Below are 21,795 nucleotides of genomic sequence, written 5' to 3'. Positions count from 1 at the left end.
CCTTTGGAGATAAACGTGAATCTACATGCATCACCTGGGCTTAGAAAGAACAGAGCACACTCACCTGCTAAATGGAGAACAGAGACCCTGCTTAGCCCTTGGCCGACCCTGTAATTTCATCTCATCGACCTGACGGAGACCACCTGAGGCCGGGCTGGCAGGAGCAGGGCTGGTGCTGTGTGTGGTGTGGGTTGATGCTCGGGGAGCAGAGGAGGGTGTGGCAGTGCATCGGGATGACTGCGTTAAGCCCGGCCCTTCCACACAACCTGTTCTTAAACTGAACACTGATTTTCTATCTTTCTGTGTTGAATGTCTGCCTCCTCCCATCTTTGTATTCACCACCCCCCCACACACAAAATACATTATTTTCAGAGTTCAGATGGATTAGGAGAACACTCACAAATTCTGTGGCAATTGTAAGTTCTAAGCAACAGCGGGTTTTTGATAAGACACTTTGACCGTTTCCCATGCTTCAATTTTTCAAAAGTCAGAGTTCATTCCGTAGCTTGTCATACAGTTAGAGAATTATGAGAGCCTCCCCGGATTCACAGTGTATTTTTTCTTTCTTTTTAAAGTGTCTTTCTTAATAGATCCAAGCATTAATAAATGTTACCCATTACTTAATAATATCTAAATTTCAAATTCTAGTCCCCACTTTACAAGTAGATAAATGGACACAAAGAGAAGTGATTTGCCTGTGGTCAGTCAGGAATAAAATCTAAATCTCTTAGCTCCTAATTTACTGGTTTATACACTAAATTACCCTGCCTCTTCAAGCCCTCTGGGAACATAATCCTGGAACGCTGCATAAGCAAAATGGGGCCAAAATTGCACTCTCACCAGAGAAATTAATTGGATAATTAATCAAGTGTGGAAATAACATTAGAATATTCTGTATAATTGATCAAGGACTTTCAAATAATTCTATTATAAAAAACATCCCTTCAGGCAAAATAAATAAGATTGAAATTCAGCATGACAGATTTACAAGTTTAAACTAGCTTAAATTAAGGACTACAATTTTAGCTATAAAGCAAATATCATGTTTCCCGGAGGAGCTTAAGACAACTGAATTAAAGGTGTTCAATTATCTTAGCAGTGCGATTTTTAAAGAGAAACCAACCTTAATAAGTCTCATTAAAAGGAGCATCTCTGAAGTGGTAAGGCAAATGTAACAAAATGCTATTTGTGGATTCCAGTGGTAGATGGCCATGTTACAATTCTTGCAACAATTCTGCATGTTTGGAAAATTTCATAATAAAGTGCTGGGGGAAAAAAGCAAAATAAAAGTAACATTTATTTCTTATCACCGAAAACTCACATGACAAATAACCTGCCAAAAAGTGGTGCACCTCAACCAGTATTTTCACTAAATGTCCATTGTTAATATTTGAGTGTGTGCTGTGTGCCAGGCACTGTGCTAAGTCTGGGGTTTCAGCTATGGACAGAACCTTGCCCCTGCCCCTCAGTTGATGTTCCCCTCAGGGCCACCGATAGCATCTCTTCCTTGGAATACAGAAATCCATCTGCCCTTCTTCCCACTGGCATTCTATTTAGCTTTTATCCTGAAATCTATCTGGGAGAAAGCTGGGATAAATGCAATTCATCAGCAGAGGCAGGGAAGCTCTATCAAGAGGAGGTTCTCCCTTTGAGAGACCGCATCTTAGCGAAGCAACTGGGCATCTCCTTGCAGGTATTTGCCTTTGACTAAAAGTGACGGCTGTGATTGAACATCATGATCTGCAGAGATGCATCTGATTTGATTTCATCAGATCACCTTTTTGGATACTAGGAATTTGGAAGTGCCAACTCCATTCTAGACTCTACAATAGCGACTGTGAAACTAACTACAGCTTATCATATATATGCACCCGGGAATTTTTAAAAAATGTATTTCAAAGGAAAAACACAAATGACTATTGTCCCTTTTTCATTTCCTCAAGGCACTGCACTGCTTAGGTTCTATGGAACTAGGCATCACAAAAACACCTGATGGTATTTCTCATAAAACCGTGAGTAGAATTTAACTGAGGCAAAACAAGAACAGCAGTAACTGAATTAAGGAAAGCTATTTCAAAGCCTTAAGTTAGAAAAACCTCTCTAATAATTAAAAATGTTTTCTGGTCACCAGAGACTTGAGGATTCCCTGGATAAAGGAATGACAAGCAACTGCTCCTTTTTGGTGAGAATGTACTCTAACTGCATGCATAATTCATAAACATGCTCTTAGTTTACCTAAGACTTATGGTATAAAAACAGCAATGGGGGACAATTTTATAATTTTATACCTGCCACAAAAACTAAATGCTAGAGATCATTCAACATCTCTGTTAGTCCATCTTTAGGGGAAAAAACCCTCAATTTTCATCCTATTTCACTTTTTTCTATTCTATTTTTATTCCCCCCAATAAAAGTTTAATCATTTTGTAGTACAGCCAGAAACTGTCATTGCTGCAACCGCTAACGGACAGTAAAAAACTACCAAACTACCACAACATCCTGACTTTGTTTTCCAATAACAAAGGGTATGACCTGCAGCAAGTTTCATCCAACACTGGGTTGGACACCTCTGGGAAAAGAAAAAAACAATTTATTTTTAATTTAACAATGTCTAAAAGCAATGTCCAAAGATAAATGTTAAAAGGTTAATAAAACATAAATACACAGCTCAAATACTTGTTAGCCAACTGGGTGAAACCAGCATGTTTCAGAGTGAGGCAGGAGGTTTGAAAAATGAACGGAAGAGAGCCACTTTCCAGCTAAGAGTGGATTCTGAGTTGAAGTCACCAAAAGTTTATATATGGAGAGTTTGACCATTACTTTTACTCTATATTCACAATGAACAACCAGTATAAAATAAGTGGCAGGTTTATTACAAAATGCCAAATGTTGGGGGTTAAAAAAAAATGTTCAAATTAAAAGGAGACCCTAAATTGAAACTAAATTGAAGTATTATGTCAGCAAAAAAAATAAAGCAATTTTTCTACTGGCAAAATCCTCTTGTAGATATTGCCAACTTTCTGCTGGTTAGCACTTCATTTCTTAAAACAGAATTTTATGGTTGGCATGGACCTTAGAAATAGCTAAGTCAACTCCTTCAGGGAAACCTGAAGCTAAAAGTTGAAGTGAGGCAAAAAACTGTTTTTGTTTGGATTAAGGCTCCCAAGTTAGTAGAAAAAAATAACATAACCAAAGCAGGAAATGGCTCGCCTCAGTACCTAATGCACAGCCATGCTTTTAATAGAAATTTGACCAGGAAGCTTTTAAATGCTATTTCCTTCTCTGTGAGGGTTGAATGTTTTGTGGCAACATTTTTTTCTCCGAGAAAAGGACATGTTTACTGTAAAAAAATATAAAACATGTAAGAAAGCACAAAGAAGAAAATAAGTCATCAAAAAGAGTTTAGTATATTTCCTCCAGGCTTTTTTGTTTCTATACAAGAGTAACTGCCATTTATTTTTCACATGGAACTCGACAGCAATTTATTTCTGGAAAACCATCACAGGAACAGCAGCGGTGCTGGGCTCCTCACCTAGAGGGCCGTGCCGCAGTGATCCTCGGGAGCTGGCTGCAGAGCTCAGGGGCCACGGAGCACAAACTGTCAGCAAGCCAACTGTGAGCTAGCGACGGGCAGCTGCCGCTGATGGTGGCACTGGGAACAGGGTCCCTGTATGACCTTTTCTTTCCCCCACTTTACAGAATAAACCCACCAGAGCAGGAGCCTGGATGTGGGGTGGGTAAGGAGAGTAGACAGAAAAGTAAAGGGAAAGGTCAGAGTGGCACTTGCTGGGTCTGCCCGGAACCGAGACCATTCCTTTGCACGGTCTCTTGGCTTCCTCTTGAAATGAAGGCTGATCTTGAACACCAGCCAGGGGCTCTGATTTGGCCTCTCTGGAGTTGCAGGACTACCTCAGACAACTTTAAACAATCTTGTGTAAACAGCATGGTGTAGGGGTCCTCTCAGATTCTTCATAAGAGCCTGTACTAGTTGTGGGACTCCCTGAGAACTACATTTCACCATAATCTTTAGTATCTAAGGCTTTTAACAAGTATCTAGTGGCACAAAACCCATCCCTCCCTGTTAGGAACAACTGACCACTTCAATACATTCCACGTGATCCTCCTCAGGTATGAACTGTGGGACTAAAGCCACCCGCTCCAGCCAAGTTCTGATATAATCACTATGACTTCCAACCTTGGTTTGGTGACCTCTCAGGTACACCAATGATCTCCCAAGTATTAAGAAATTCTGCATTTAGGACAGCAATTTTCTTCCATTAATTGAACTAAACCAGAAGGTGTTCAAAAGAGCTGAAAATTTCTGGCTCAAATAGCTTTTCTCACCACCAATGAGCTGCCCTATTGGTTGACTAGTTGAGCCATTTAAAATTTTTGTTGGTGATTATGTGTGTGCATCTCCTTGTCCTACAACCATTAGGCAACAGAGAACATAGGTAGGGCTGTGGAATTCACTCTGCCTGGAATAGACAAAAGGGATTTATAGCATAACACCCAGCAGCTGGTTTCCACATGGTTCTCAGAGTTCTAAACTCTGGACAAGATGCTACTTTGTAGCCTCAAGTAAATAAGCAAGGTACAATGAAACAAGAATTATTCAACAAACAACATATCCACACTTAGTAAGCTTATATTTAGGGTTTAAACTAGTCCCTGAATATCCTTAAAAACACCCTGCAGGCGGAAAAAACAGGGTTAATGAGAACTTAAACTTTCCAAGGATTATGGTTCAAATCCTCTGAAATCTACAGGAGTTCAAATAAAATGAGAACTCAAGAATAATAATTATTCTCGCTGGCACCAGCGCGAGGTGGTAGTGATTCTCAAGCTTAATATATTGCATCTAACACTATAAGAATACATGGAAATTTTATGGAACGTCCATTATTATTAAAAGGTTTGAGCTTTACTACTCCTAACCTGGGTTTGACAATAAACCCCCCTGGAGCAAGAGCCCATGAAAATAAAACAGAGAGATATCCTACTAGACAAACAACTGCTGCCATAGGCCACAGGCACTTTGAGTGTAACCATTTTTAAAAGGCAGGGAACACGTACATTCCCGAGAAAACTGCTTCAGATATTTTTTTTTTTTTTTTTTTTTGCGATAACGCGGGCCTCTCACCGTTGTGGCCTCTCCCGTTGCGGAGCACAGGCTCCGGACGCGCAGGCTCAGCGGCCATGGCTCACGGGCCTAGCTGCTCTGTGGCATGTGGGATCTTCCCGGACCGGGGCACGAACCCATGTCCCCTGCATCGGCAGGTGGACTCTCAACCACTGCGCCACCAGGGAAGCCCTGCTTCAGATATTTTTAACAGGAAAGTGGCAAGTGACCTCTCTAACCACATTCACTGGTGGGTATACCTTCCCCATTGCTTTTTTTGTTTGTATGTTATTGAAAACAGGGCAAGTTTTCTCCAAATGTTTTTTCTGTTGTTTTGTTTCTTAAACAAATGAGGGGATGCTATATCCCCAAGTCAGTACTTCGTGGTTGAAAACCCTCCCTCCGAAGACTGCCCATGTCAAAGCGGGTGGAGACCTCACAGCGTACTAATAACGTGTCGTCCTTGATGAAGGTTCTTTGTCTTAGGGCTTCCAGATGCATAAAGGTCACATAGCCAAACCCTTTGGGGTTCCGTGGGATTGTGGGTCTCTGGAAGGCAAGCAGCTCTGGTTTGGCGTCCATTATCTCTTCATGGTTTTGCCTTACAGGTGCTTCAGACTGATCAAGGATGGTAAGGCGTATAGTACCCTGGAAGGGCCAAGGGAGGTGGCTGTCATACTCTCCTTGCATCGTGTGGACAAAGAGGGATATGTAGTTGGCACAGCGCTGTGCAGTTGGTAGCTGCAGGTGCAGGCGCATGCATAGTTTGTAGCCGGGTTTGCCTGTATAGAATCCGGGGCTGTGAATGACAACAGGTTTCTCCTCTTCTTGAGATTTCAAGTGCATCCCAAAATTGCCAATCTTCCAGATGTATATTCCATTGCACTGCTGTGCTTCTATTTCAGCAACTTTGTCCTCAAGGGTTCGAATAGTTCGTTTTAGCTCACTTACATACGCGCTCTGAGTTTCCATTTTTGCAGTCAGCTCCCGGATTTGATGGTCTTGTCTTACAAGGCGACCCTCTAACTGTTGAATGGTTTCTTGGAAATTCTGGACCTCTGAGTGACACCCAGAGGAAATCCGGGGCAGAGAGGCAGAATCACATGGCAGCATGCCACGCTGAGGTGCGGGAGCTATTGCAAGGCTTAAAGTCTGAACAGCCTGGGCCATCATTCTCATGTGCGACTGGGTATCCTCTTGCAGGTGGCGTGCCAAGTGATTCCTCTGCATCTGAAAATCATGCACAGGCCTTAGGTTAGGAACAGAGACGTGAGCACCAGGAAAGGGACCTAGCCAAGCCAAATAAAAGGTTTTTAAGCCATGTCATCACTTCCCTCAATCCCCTACAATCTTCTTTGATTTCATCAGATTCTCGATCCAGTAAGATGATCTTGCCTCCTAATTCCCTGAAAAACCGAGAGGCTATCTGCTGAATAATCGTTCAGGGACTCAGAAAAAAACCTCCCTCCTACCTGTAAAAGTATCAGGATCTATACTCATCCTTCTTTTCTGATTCAGAGCTGACTCTCCTCTTGTCCTAGATTAATGCTTCACCTGGGCTCTAACTGGCACCTGCCCCTTTTCAACACCTCAGAGATTCTGCTTAGCTATCCCCTTTCTCCTTTATTTTCAAACATTCTCTCCTCTTAACCCTTCCCCTCAGAACAGAATTAGTAGTCTTTCCTGTTTAAAAAAAGGGGCAAACCTCTCTATTGATCTTGTATCTCCCTCTAGCTAGTATCATTTTCTCCCTTCTCCTTTTATAACCAACAGGAGTCCACCTGCACTGCCTGCCCCCAATCCCTCACTTATTTTTACAAATCTGTTGCAAAGTGGAATCTTCCCTGTCTTCATACTCTTCTAAGATCATCAAGAATAGCCTGTTATATGAAAAAAAAATCATATAACAATTTTTATTGTAAGGGTAATTCATGTATATTACAGAAAAATAGGAAGTGTAGATGATCAAAAAGAAAATAAGTTACCTATTATCTCACCTAACTACCATTAACATTTTGATACATTTCCTTTAAGTCTTTGTCTCTACGCACACAAATACAGAATTTTCTCACAAAGTGTAACCATACTATACACTATTTGCTCATTTTATTTTTTTAATTATTAAACACATACTTACTGTAAAAAAGTCAGATAAAAAGGCACAGTGGAAAAGCCGAAGTGTAATCGCACTCTCCAGAAAGATCAACTTATCATAAACAATGCTCCCTCTCCGACATTTGACACAACTGATCGCTAAGTCTTGAAACTAATTTTGGAGATCATAACAATAACTTCTCCTTGCCTGTTTCATCAACGTCTGAGACTGTTCATTCATGGCTCCTTTCCTGTTCTACTTCTCTTTCCTGTACACTCTATATGATCCCAATCACACCTCCCATTATCATCACCAACTATTTCTCAAAATTAATATTCTGAGTCCCAATTTCTTGGAGCTTAAGACCACATAAACAATGTGTGTTGGCCATCTCCAATCCACTGGTATCCTCCACTACACTATATAACTTAATTTTCTTGATCTATATTCAAGAATTAAAAGGGAAAAAAAAAACCCTTACCTTTTCATGGCAACCAAAAGTACTGAATGTGCATGGAACTGGGGCTGTAGGACAGTCTAGATCATAATGATTAGGCATCTGAAAACCAAAACAAAGGTTGAAAAATATTTTACCCTGCATATCATAGTCTAGTTTGACAAGATCATACTTGAAATGAAGAGTTACACTTCATCTAAACAAAATCATATACTGTCAGTGGCTGACTTTGTTACAATGGCTGAGTGAATAGTTGCAACAGAAACCAGTTAGCCCACAAAGATTAAAATGATATTTACAGACATCCTCCAGCTGGATTTTAGCTTGGACAAACCACTCTCCCTGCCCCACTGTTGGTCCACCACTGGAAAAAATAATTAGGAACAATAAGATGTCACTGAAATACCTGTAGCTGATGAGATGATCAGATTGGCATTTGAAAAAGCCTGATTCAGTGTAAAATGATTGTGAGAGGATCAGCTTGGTACCTGGGAGAACAGCTCTGTGACTGGTAGGGTCTTGGTGCTCGGGTGGGTGTCAGGCCTGTGTCTCTGAGGTGGCAGAGCCAAGTTCAGGACACTGGTCCACCAGAGACCTCCTGGCTCCATGTCACATCAAATGGCGAAAGCTCTCCCAGGGATCTCCATCTCAATGCTAAGACCCAGCTCCACTCAATGACCAGCAAGCTACAGTGCTGGACACCCCATGCCAAACAACTAGCAAGACAGGAACACAACCCCACCCATTAGCAGAGAGGCTGCCTAAAATCATAATAAGGTCATAGGCACCCCAAAACACACCCCCAGATGCGGTCCTGCCCACCAGAAAGACAAGATCTAGCCTCATCCACCAGAACACAGGCACCAGTCCCCTCCACCAGGAAGCCTACACAACCCACTGAACCAAGTTTAGCCACTGGGGACAGACACCAAAAACAACGGGAACTACAAACCTGCAGCCTTCAAAAAGGAGACCCCAAACACAGTTAGTTAAGCAAAATGAGAAGACAGAGAAACACACAGCAGATGAAGGAGCAAGGTAAAAACCCACCAGACCAAACAAATGAAGAGGAAACAGGCAGTCTACCTGAAAAAGAATTCAGAGTAATGATAATAAAGATGATCCAAAATCTTAGAAATAGAATGGAGAAAATACAAGAAACGGTTAACAAAGACCTAGAAGAACTAAAGAGCAAACAAACAATGATAAACAACACAATAAATGAAATTAAAAATTCTCTAGAAGGAATCAATAGCAGAATAATTGAGGCAGAAGAACGGATAAGTGACCTGGAAGACAAAATAGTGGAAATAACTACTGCAGATCAGAATAAAGAAAAAAGAATGAAAAGAATTGAGGACGGTCTTAGAGACCTCTGGGACAATATTAAACACACCAACATTCGAATTACAGGGGTCCCAGAAGTAGAGAAAGAGACAGGGACTGAGAAGATATTTGAAGAGATTATAATTGAAAACTTTCCTAATATGGGAAAGGAAATAGTTAATCAAGTCCAGGAAGAGCAGAGAGTCCCATACAGGACAAATCCAAGGAGAAACACGCCAAGACACATATTCATCAAACTATCAAAAATTAAATACAAAGAAAAAATATTAAAAGCAGCAAGGGAAAAACAACAAATAACATACAAGGGAATCCCCATAAGGTTAACAGCTGATCTTTCAGCAGAAACACTGCAAGCCAGAAGGAAGTGGCAGGACATACTTGAAGTGCTGAAACGGAAAAACCTACAAACAAGATTACTCTACCCAGCAAGGATCTCATTCAGATTCGACAGAAATATTAAAACCTTTACAGACTAGCAAAAGCTAAGAGAATTCAGTCCCACCAAACCAGCTTTACAACAAATGCTAAAGGAACTTCTCTAGGCAGGAAACACAAGAGAAGGAAAAGACCTACAATAACAAACCCAAAACAATTAAGAAAATGGTAATAGGACCATACATATCGATAACTACCTTAAATGTAAATGGACTGAATACTCCAACCAAAAGACGAAGACTGGCTGAATGGATACAAAAAGAAGACCCGTCTATATGCTGTCTACAAGAGACCCACTTCAGACCTAGGGACACATACAGACTGAAAGTGAGGGGAGGGAAAAAGATATTCCATGCAAATGGAAATCAAAAGAAAGCTGGAGCAGCAATTCTCGTATCAGACAAAATAGACTTTAAAATAAAGACTGTTACGAGAGACAAAGAAGGACACTACATAAGGATCAAGGTATCAATCCAAGAAGAAGATATAACAACTGTAAATATTTATGCACCCAACACAGGAGCACCTCAATACATAAGGCAAATGCTAAGAGCCATTAAAGAGGAAACTGGCAGTAACACAATCATAGAAGGGGACTTTAACACCCCACTTTCACCAATGGACAGATCATCCAAAATGAAAATAAATAAGGAAACACAAGCTTTAAATGACACATTAAACAAGATGGACTTAATTGATATTTATAGGACATTCCATTCAAAGACAACAGAATACACTTTCTTCTCAAGTGCTCATGGAACATTCTCCAGGATAGATCATTATCTTGGGTCACAAATCAAGCCTTGGTAAATTTAAGAAAATTGAAATCATATCAAGTATCTTTTCGGACCACAGCACTATAAGACTAGATATCAATTACAGGAAAAAAATCTGTAAAAAATACAAACACATGGAGGCTAAACAATACACTACTTAATAACCAACCAATCACTAAAGAAATCAAAGAGGAAATCAAAAAATACCTAGAATCAAACGACAATGAAAACACGATGACCCAAAACCTATGGGATGCAGCAAAAGCAATTCTGAGAGGGAAGTTTATAACAATACAATCCTTCCTCAAGAAACATCTCAAATAAACAACCTAACCTTACATCTAAAGCAATTAGAGAAAGAAGAACAAAAAAACCCCAAAGTCAGCAGAAGGAAAGAAATCATAAAGATCAGACCAGAAATAAATGAAAAAGAAATGAAGGAAACAATAGCAAAGATCAATAAAACTAAAAGCTGGTTCTTTGAGAAAATAAACGAAATTGATAAACCATTAGCCAGACTCATCAAGAAAAAAAGGGAGAAGACTCAAATCAATAGAGTTAGAAATTAAAAAGAAATAACAGCTGACACTGTAGAAATACAAAGGATCATGAGAGATTACTACAAGCAACTATATGCCAATAAAATGGACAACCTGGAAGAAATGGACAAATTCTTAGAAAAGCACAACCTTCCGAGACTGAACCACGAAGAAATAGAAATTATAAACAGACCAATCACAAGCACTGAAATTGAGACTGTGATTAAAACTCTTCCAACAAACAAAAGCCCAGGACCAGATGGCTTCACAGGTAAATTCTATCAATTTAGAGAAGAGCTAACACCTATCCTTCTCAAACTCTTCCAAAATATAGCAGAGGGAGGAACACTCCCAAACTCATTCTATGAGGCCACCATCACCCTGATACCAAAACCAGACAAAGATGTCACAAAGAAAGAAAACTTCAGGCCAATATCACTGATGAACATAGATGCAAAAATCCTCAACAAAATACTAGCAAACAGAATCCAACAGCACATTAAAAGGACATACACCATGATCAAGTGGAGTTTATCCCAGGAATGCAAGGATTCTTCAGTATACACAAGTCAATCAATGTGATAAACCATATCAACAAACTGAAGGATAAAAACCATATAATCATTTCAATAGATGCAGAAGAAGCTTGTGACAAAATTCAACACCCATTATGACAAAAACCCTCCAGAAAGTAGGCATAGAGGGAACCTACCTCAACACTATAAAGACCATATATGACAAACCCACAGCCAACATCATTCTCGATGGGGAAAAACTGAAACCACCCCCTCTAGGATCCAGAACAAGACAAGGTTGTCCATTCTCACCACTATTATTCAACATAGTTATGGAAGTTTTAGCCACAGCAATCAGAAAAGAAAAAGAAATAAGAGGAATCCAAATCAGAAAAGAAGTAAAGCTGTCACTGTTTGCAGATGACATGATACTATACATAGAGAATCCTAAAGATCCCACCAAAAAACTACTAGAGCTAATTCAATGAATTTGGTAAAGTAGCGGGACACAAAATTAATGCACAGAAATCTCTTGCATTCCTATACACTAATGATGAAAAATCTGCAAGAGAAATTAAGGAAACACTCCCATTTACCACTGCAACAAAAAGAATAAAATACCTAGGAATAAAGCTACCTAAGGAGACAGAAGACCTGTATGCAGTAAACTGTAAGACACTAATGAAAGAAATTAAAAATGATGCAAACAGATGAAGAGATATACCATGTTCTTGGATTGGAAGAATCAACATTGTGAAAATGACTCTACTACCCAAAGCAATCTACAGATTCAATGCAATCCCTATCAAACTACCAATGGCATTTTTCACAGAACTAGAACAAAAATTTTCACAATTTGTATGGATACACTAAAGACCCCAAAGAGCCAAAGTAATCTTGAGAAAGACAATCAGAGCTAGAGGAATCAGGTTCCCTGACTTCAAACTATACTACAAAGCTACAGTAATCAAGACAGTATGGTACTGGCACAAAAACAGAAATATACATCAGTGGAACAGGATCAAAAGCCCAGAGATAAACCCACGCACACATGGTCACCTTATTTTTGATAAAGGAGGCAAGAATACACAACGGAGAAAAAACAGCCTATTCAGTAAGTGGTATTGGGAAAACTGGACAGCTATATGTAAAAGAATGAAATTAGAACACTCCCTAACGCCATACACAAAAATAAACTCAAAATGGATTAAAGACCTAAATGTAAGGCCAGACACTATAAAACTCTTAGAGGAAAACATAGGAAGAACACTCTATGACATAAATCACAGCAAGATCCTTCTTGACCACCTCCTAGCAAAATGGAAATAAAAAGAAAAATAAACAAATGGGATCTAATGAAACTTAAAAGCTTTTGCACAGCAAAGGAAACCATAAACAAGATGAAAAGACAACCCTCAGAATGGGAGAAAATATTTACAAATGAAGCAACTGACAGAGGATTAATCTCCAAAATTTACAAGCAGCTCATGCAGCTCAATATCAAAGAAACAAACAACCCAATCCAAAAATGGGCCGAAGACCTAAATAGACATTTCTCCAAAGAAGATATACAGATTGCCAACACATGAAAGTATGCTCAACATCACTAATCATTAGAGAAATACAAATCAAAACTACAATGAAGTCTCACCTCACACCTGTCAGAATGGCCATCATCAAAAAATCTGGAAACGATAAATGCTGGAGAGGGTGTGGAGAAAAGGGAACTCTCTTGCACTGTTGGTGGGAATGTAAATTGATACAGCCACTATGGAGAACAGTATGGAGGTTCCTTAGAAAACTAAAAATAGAACTACCATACGACCCAGCAATCCCACTACTGGGCATATATCCTCAGAAAACCATAATTCAGAAAGACGCATGTATCACAATGTTCACTGCAGCTCTATTTACAATAGCCAGGATGTGGAAGCTACCTGTGTCCATTGACAGATGAATGGATAAAGAAGATGTGGCACATATATACAATGGAATATTACTCAGCCATAAAAAGAAACAAAATTAAGTTATTTGTAGTGAGGTTGATGGACCTAGAGTCTGTCATACAGAGTGAAGTCCGAAAGTGAAAAACAAATACTGTATGCTAACACATATACACGGAATTAAAAAAAAAAAGGTTCTGAAGAACCTAGGGGCAGGACAGGAATAAAGATGCAGACAGAGAATGGACTTGAGCACACGGGAGGGGGAAGAGAAAGCTGGGACAAAATGAGAGAGTAGCATTGATGTATACACACTACCAAATGTAAAATAGATAGCTAGTGGGAAGCAGCTGCATAGCACAGGGAGATGAGCTTGCTGCTTTGTGACCACCTAGAGGAGTGGGATAGGGAGGGTGGGAGGGAGACGCAAGAGGGAGGAGATATGGGGATATACGTATATGTGTAGCTGATTCACTTTGTTACAAAGCAGAAACTAACACACCATTGTAAAGCAATTATACTCCAATAAAGATGTTAAAAAGGAAAAAAAAAAAGAGCAGCTTCCAAGATCACTAGAGTCTGGTGGGTCTAGGAACATGAGCCCTGTTGGTTTTCAGAGTCAGATATTTGGGGAGCTTGTCTCTCCAGTGTATGTCTTAAAAGTTGAAATGCCTGAGGAGTGGGTTTGGACCCTTCAGTCCTCAGGGAGAAGCTCCAGGGTTTGAGTTCCCTCCTGCTTGTGGGTATATGGTGAGATTGTTTCCTAGCCTTTCCTACCCACTTTGATGTGATTTTCTTCTCATTTGCCTAATGTGTAGTCATTACTCAGCCAGCCTTTTAGGTTTTTATAAGAGGAAGTTGTTCCATGTGTAGCTGTAGACTCTTGGGAGGAGGTGAATTCACAGGCATCATATTGAGTTGGCCAAAAAGTTCGTTCGGGTTTTTCCGAACATTTTATGGAAAACCCGAACGAACTTTTTGGCCAATCCAATACATAGCTGTCTTGAACAGGAACTGCAATATGATGTTCTTAACCAATTTTTTCTTCATTTTCAAATTAACTCCAGGTATCTAAGGGCCTCTTCAAAGCAATACCTGGCTGGATTTAGATTGGCTAGTGCATATATATAAAAGTTGTTTTGCAGCTCTGTTAAGCTTATTTTATAATTGAGACTTAGCTGATTTAGACTGGCTTTGCATCAACATAAAATGTATTTTATCAACTTAAAAAATGATATTTACTTCCAAAAGTCACAAAGGAAGGAAATATCAACGTCTCATACCATGCCCCCAAATCACTCAAAATTCATTTCAAGAAAATGAATTTATTCCTATTGCCAGGGAACTGGCACCCTCTAGCGGCATTATAAAGAAAAAGTACCTTCTGATGTCAACCATGACCCAACTAAGACTCTCACTGTGGTCCAGGCCACTGAATCCCTATTCAATAAACTATATACGTTAGAGCCACTGACTGCACCCTGTCTTTCCCTCATGACCACCTTTCATAAATCTTCTTACTTTTTGTTAACCTGCGCATGCTTTGACTACAATGGGGAGACTCAGATGTTAGAAGATATTTTAAGCACTTTAATAAAAGTTTTAAAGAAAGTCTCAGGCTTTGATTTGGGGACTCTAAATTCTTTAAGGTAAGATCCATTATGTAGAATCATGTTCTTTGAAAGTGGTACTAAATTTCCTTTAGAAATTTAGTTTAGCTGTAAACATAGATATTTCAAGCAGAAACAACATCAGAGACCATTTAATCCAGTCCTTCATTTCGCATAATCTAGGTGGTCAATAAAATTTTTTGTGAAGGGTCATATAGTAAATATTTTCAGCCTTGTAAGCCCTATGGAGTCTGTCCCAAGTACTCAGCTCTACCATTGTGGCACAAAACCAGCCACATACAACACATGGGCATGGCTGTGTTCCAATAAAACTTATTTTAAAAAGCAGGCAGCAGCCAGATTTGGCTGGTGGGCTGGTTTGCTGATCCCTGATCTAGAATGTCCACTTTCTTGTCAGAGATCAGTGGGCAAGTAGTGGCACAGTCAGGGTTAAAATCTAGGTTTTTCTGACTCTAAACCTAGGGTTTTTTCCTACATTAAGTTTTACTTTTGCTGGATTTTAGATGTGCTGTGTGGTTTCCTTTAAGTATTAAAACAGAGCAAAAAGCAAAACCCGGGAGATGAGACTTCACAAGCAAAAAGTTACTTACACCTTCAAATTAAGGCCCTGTTGGAAAAAAACCTAAAGGACTCTTAACAAATGAATGGAAAAGTTTAGTTGAGGGACAGGTTTTGCTTGTTCCTACTTAGTAAGGTAATCAATTATGATCTCCGGGTTTGCAGATTTCATGAGTGTATAAATATTTAGTGACTAATATTCATATTTTGTGGGTAAACCCTCCAAATGTCAGAAGATAGCAATCAGATGGAATTTTCCTTTCTCTATTAATAAAAAAAATGAATAGTTTTCTAATATAACTACTACTTCTGATGATGCCCCATCAGTGGTCTACAGGCAACTGAACAGAGGGGCTACAGATCCTGGAAATCTCAAAATCTCCCAACATGCCTCGGGGACATGGCTACAAATAACATCCTGCTACTGAATAGACTTGTTTCCTTCTATTTCATTGTTCTTACTTTTTCAACTGGTTTCTGGATACCTAAGATCCTTATTTCACAGAGTCTAAAGATATATTGATATTTCTTATAAAGTTTCTGGTGTTTAAATGAGCATTTTAAATTATTTTTATCTAAAAATTACTTGGCTTTGGAACTTCTATGAATATATATAAACACAGGTATTATGTTAATGACTTAGGAATTTTAAGTACTCAGGGCTGAGTATTTTGTTCTTTCTGAAATTATTCATTATATTATTTGAAAAAATTCAGTTTTCTTAAAATTGAAATACAGATTTACAATACTGTGTTAGTTTCAAGTATATAACAAAGTGATTCAGCTATGTATATATTTATATTTTTCAGATTACTTTCCATTATAGGTTGTTACCAGGTATTGAATATAGTTCCCTACTGTGTTATGTATATCCTTGTTGCTTATCTATTTTATGTATAGTAGTTGGTATCTATTAATCTATACTAATTTATCCCTCCCCACTTCCCTTTCCCCTTTGGTAACCCTAAGTTTGTTTTCTATGTCTGTGAGTCTATTTGTTTCGTATATAAGATTCATTTGTATTTTTTAGATTCCATATATAAGTGGTAACATAAAGCAATTGTCTTTGACTTACTTCACTTAGTATAATATTCTCTAGGTCCATCCATGTTGCTGCAAATGGAAGTATTTCATTCTTTTTTATGGCTGAGTAATATTCTATTATCTATATATATCACATCTTCTTAAACCAATCGGTTGTTTCCAAGTCTTGGCTATTATAAATAATGCTGCTATAAACACTGGGGTGCATGTACCTTTTCTTTTTTCTTTTTTTTTGGCCGTGCCGCACAACCTGCAGGATCTTAGTTCCCCGACCAGGAACTGAACCTGGGCCCTCGGCAGTGAAAGCGCAGAGTCCTAACCACCAGACCGCCAGGGAATTCCCCGTGTACCTTCTCAAATTAAGAGTTTTCATCTTTTGGGGATATATGCCCATGAGTGAGATTGCTGGATCATATGGTAGTTCTACTTTTAGTTTTTTAAGGAAACTCCATACTGTTTTCCATAGTGGCTGCACCAATTTACATTCCCACCAACAGTGAAGGAGGGTTCTCTTTTCCCCACACCCTCTCCAGAATATTATTTGTAAACTTTTTGATGATAGTGTGTGAGGTGATACCTCATTGTGATTCTGATTTGCATTTAAAATTCACATAGTTTTAATTCTTCTTCAACCTGTGTTCATTTTGCCTTACTGATTTAAATTTTCAGTTAAAAACCTAATTCACTTCTTTAACCTGTTTATGGAAATACTGATTTATGAAAGGGAATCATTATACCTGTTCTCTGATGAGCATGGTGTTGCAGTATTCACAGATGACATTTGCCAAAGGACAGTTCTGGTCATGAATCTAAATTTTATTAAAGAAATATAAGAAAAAAAGTGAGAAAACCTGAAAAGGCAACACCAACCTATTTTTTTTTGATGTGTGTCAAACAAAAATGTGAGAATAATCTATAAAGGTTATTTTCTCTCCCTTTGCCAGTGTAGTAATGAGATTCATCTCACCCTCCAGCTCTTTAACAGAATATGATAGTATACAAAAGATGCATCTGTGACTGTTTGACCATCATTTAACAACATTATAATTCTCCAAAGACACCTTTCCAAAAACTTCCAGCAGCAGCATGATTCAATTAAAACTCTTATCAGGAGGGTAAAGAACAGAAGCATGATTAGGGCAGGAGGCCCATGTTCTCAAAGGCCCCAGAAAGGTGAGCCTTGTTTTCTAGAATACAAAAAATTTAAGAAATAATTAACCCTTCTGGTTAGGTCCATTTAATTTACTGAAGTTTAAGAAGACACCAATTTGCTCTAATTATGCCTCAGACTTTTTAGCAAGTTAGCTGACATTTTTTTGAATAATTCATCAACTTAAAGAGCATAATATGCTTGATCTCATAAGAAAGTAGGGAAAATTAACAAGATAAATTTGTAAGAAATGAAGTTTAAGGAAGTATCTTAATAGTTACAAAAGAACATAAATTGTATGTACTCTATTTTAGTAAAAGGGACACAGGATACGGATCCAGGATCTAGGATCTCAGTGCTAGCTTTGCCATTGATAATATTAATATAAAATTACTTAATCTCTCTACATCCCAGTTTATAAATGGGAAAAATATTCTATGATCATGACGCTGTCAAGTGCCATGAAGTTTCTTTTTAAAAATAAATGTTTTAATTGAAGTATAACATAAGTACAGATAAGTGAATTCATCATATGTTTTGATGAATTATCACCAAAGGAACACACTTTGTAGGATTTAACTTAATCTCCTAAAAGTTTTAACCACTCATTCTCTTTTTTAAAGAGAAAAATATAAGTCTTATACAGTAATTCTTTTATTTATTTGTCTCTAATCCAAGACTGGTCATTAAAATATCACATAGGGAAACAGATCAGCATATACCTTTCCTAAAAACTTGTTACTTGTAGATCTACTACTGTAGTAAGCAGTAGAAACAATGCTTTCTCAGAAAGAGATGAAAATATAAACTCTACACTCATTTACTAGAATGGTTTATTGAACTTACTTTCTTAAAAAATCAGTCTTCTCACAACTTATAATACAGACTCAGAACTGGATTAACATCTTCATCTACTGCTAACCCCCTCCACTGTACATTAAAAAAAAAATAGTAGTGGAATTAACAAATCCAAGTTAGTACATGCCTCTTTATCTTCAAATGCCATCGATACAGCACAGTTTACACAAGAAACCTGTCTCCTTGGACACTCCTTGACAATGTGAATATTAAGTTGGCATTTTTGGAAGGGACGTTGGCATTGGGGACAATTCATAAGAGCAAACTCACAATGTGCTCGATGATCCTATGATGGAAAAAAATTATCAATTAGTATTTGCCAATCCTTAAGAAATCTAAATATAATCTCTTCAAAGAATATACTGTTCTCTTCTATAGAATTGTCCACTGAACCTACTCTGTTTAGTACACACCACAGAACCACAATATGAAGGCCTTAATGGGTTTTTTCCAAAGAATGGTTGTGAATGGAAAGTTTATACAAAGGATGTGACTTTTCAGGTTCATGTATCCAATTAGGGAAGAGAGTTGGAAAGAAGTCAGATTTTCTCATTATCAATTTAGTAGTGTCGAAAGGCCGCTCCTCCAAAAGGAGCTAAGTAAAGGGGGCAAGTTACAAATATATTTTAAATGCTTAATGTCAAATGGAACATAAGCAATATTTAACTTCTTGTAAAACTACCACACTAAGGACTGATTAATTTAAAAGCAAATTATTTTATCTCGTGGATTCAGTTAATCTCAAGCTATAGGAGAACTATATTATAGTTCATAATAAAATGAATAATTTAGAAAACCAGAGAAAAAAGTATGAGGGTGCTAAGACGATGGCGCTAAGATGATGGCTACATGTGACTTGCTGCTTATTTCAAAATGAGAGAAATGAAGCTATGGAATTAAAATGTGACACTTGTATTTAAAATGCTCTTCAGTTTTATTGCAGATAATGCTCACCCAAAAAACTTATAGAATACTGATTTATTTTTTTTATTTATTTTTTTTTTTTTGTGGTACACGGGCCTCTCACTGTTGTGGCCTCTCCCGTTGTGGAACACAGGCTCCGGACGCGCAGGCTCAGCGGCCATGGCTCACGGGCCCAGCCGCTCCGCGGCATGTGGGATCTTCCCGGACGGGGGCACGAACCCGTGTCCCCTGCATCGGCAGGCGGACTCTCAACCACTGCGCCACCAGGGAAGCCCCTGATTTATTTTTTATCATCACTGGGGCAAAGCCAGAGTAGATGGAAAAAGAAATTTCTAGTTTCTACTCATATTTATACTCAATAATGAAAGGGAAAGGGTTGGTATCAATTCAGCAAGAATTTGCTAACCAATCACTATATGCTAGGCACTGGCAATATCCAGATGGACACAGCAAAGTTCCTATTCTCTAGGAACTTCCCTGCCTATATGCTAACAGCTAGAAAATAACTTTAATACCTCAAGATGCCTCAGTTCCATCTTGTGCAGACAACCTTCATTTGGACACTTCACCATCAGAGAAAGAATCTCTCGTTTTGCAAAATTGTCAGGAAATAGTTGATTTTCCAGCAGTATTTCATTGTCAACTGGACATTTGTGACCTGCATCCCTAAAAGAAACAAATAAAATACATATTATTTGGTAGATTTTAAACATTCACATTAGAAAATACACACAACTTTAATTCACCACATATAAATTCTCTACTTATTTCCTATAGAAAATAAATGAACACATTATATTGTATAATATCACTAAAATAAACTGTCCTTTTACAGACAGTTTATGAACCATTCTTTTATGAAATGGATACAACTAGCACCATATGGATTATCTATCAAAAACTAGTATGGGATTTTAGATTGTGGGATAGATTTCAACCAAAAAATGAGAAATTGAATAAAATCATATTTTGAACAACACAAATGAAGTGAAAGTTAAGGATGGGAATTTTGGCAGTCTAGCAGGCCTCTATCAGCAGCTATTCAACATACTAGGGATATGTAACTAATTATATGCTGCTCAGAATATACTAATAACATGTCTATAGTTATTAGTCATAAGTAAAAATTAACCAATTAGCAGTAAGTAGCCCCAGGAGGCCACATTTTAAGGTTTACTTTGAACAGTCATCAACACTGGCTCACGGGCAACAAAGGTTTCCTTTATTTTTATGTCTAGGGTACATACAATGCAATCAGGAGTTAAAGGACCTCTATGTCCTGCTTCCCAATGGTTTATTCTACCTTACGATGGGAAAAACTACCCCAGGAAGCTTGGGTCTGTCATTCCCCTTTAACTTTTTGGGATGTTTCAATCTTCACTCACGAAATGTGGCAGGTCAGATAGGCTACAGAGCGTCAATCACTCAAACATTTGTTGCACACCTCCTACGTGTAAAGCAACAGTGGTGGTTCTTGTGCACGTGAAGTTGTTGAAAATGGGAGTCTGCTGTCAAATGCCTTAGAACTACAAAATGTGACCGACATAGTCAGTCTTTATAGGGCTTCTCTCACACTGCATGATATTATCCTACTGTCGAATATTTTTTGAGAACCAGGGACGTAAACAAGTTTATTGAAATATATTCCCCAAACGTAAGTGATGGATATCTAAGAGAAAATAAGAACCTTTCAAAGTCAACTGGAAACCATTATCCACCGCATTAGCAATCACTCCAAAGGAAAATGGAATTGGATTGAGATGCTGCCTTTTGATTCTCCGAATGACTATAACCGATGAGAAATTTCCGAGCCATTCCTTTAAGAACATTAAAGTTGAAGTAAGTGGTCATTTCTAGCTTAGAGGGAAATAGAAAAAAAAAAAAAGCCTCACACTTCCTTTTGTAGGTTTTACTTCCTTTTCAGACCATTGTTCCACTATTTTCATGAATATCTTGCTATTAAAAAACTGCTAAAGATTAGCTACCTTCCTGGGCATGGGTGACACTTGGGTTTTTTCTGTACATCTTCACCTACAGGAAAATCAACGATCCATAATATGGTCCTATTTCTACCTAAATACAATATAAATTGAAAATCATTATAAACAGAAAAAAAAGGTGAGCCTTTAACACTGCTCTCATGTATACCCTAAACCAGTGGTCTCAACTAGGGCAATTTTGACCACAGGGGACATCTGGCAACATCTGGAGACACTCTGGGTCTCACAACTGGGAAAGTGGGGCTATTTCACCATCCAGTGAGCAGAGGCCAGGAATGCTGTTAAGCACCCTACAACATCAGGACATTCTTCTACAACAAAGAAGTATCTGGCTCAAAATGCCAATAGTGTGGAGGATGAGAACACCAACTCTAGAGAGATATTGCCAATTCACCATTGGG

At 38.4% G+C, this 21,795-nt stretch overlaps 1 protein-coding gene across 4 annotated transcripts in view; it reads right to left on the bottom strand.

Annotated features, from left to right (window-relative positions):
- Nucleotides 1–2,572: 2,572 nt before the first annotated feature.
- The window catches only part of TRAF6 (TNF receptor associated factor 6), a 28,043-nt gene continuing 8,820 nt past the window's right edge, over nt 2,573–21,795 (bottom strand). For all 4 annotated transcript variants that reach the window (XM_033410902.2, XM_033410889.2, XM_004264016.4 and 1 more), the window contains 5 exons: nt 19,910–20,060; nt 18,598–18,756; nt 17,200–17,271; nt 7,699–7,776; nt 2,573–6,352 (listed from right to left, as the gene is read on the bottom strand). In XM_033410902.2, coding sequence (XP_033266793.1) covers nt 5,483–6,352; nt 7,699–7,776; nt 17,200–17,271; nt 18,598–18,756; nt 19,910–20,060 — 1,330 coding nt within the window. In that variant the 3' untranslated portion in view covers nt 2,573–5,482. The remainder of the gene's footprint in view (nt 6,353–7,698; nt 7,777–17,199; nt 17,272–18,597; nt 18,757–19,909; nt 20,061–21,795) is intronic.

Source organism: Orcinus orca, chromosome 8 (assembly GCF_937001465.1).
Source record: "Orcinus orca chromosome 8, mOrcOrc1.1, whole genome shotgun sequence".
In the NCBI taxonomy this organism is placed as follows: Eukaryota; Metazoa; Chordata; class Mammalia; order Artiodactyla; family Delphinidae; genus Orcinus; species Orcinus orca.
This window is presented reverse-complemented; position numbering and strand designations above follow the sequence as displayed.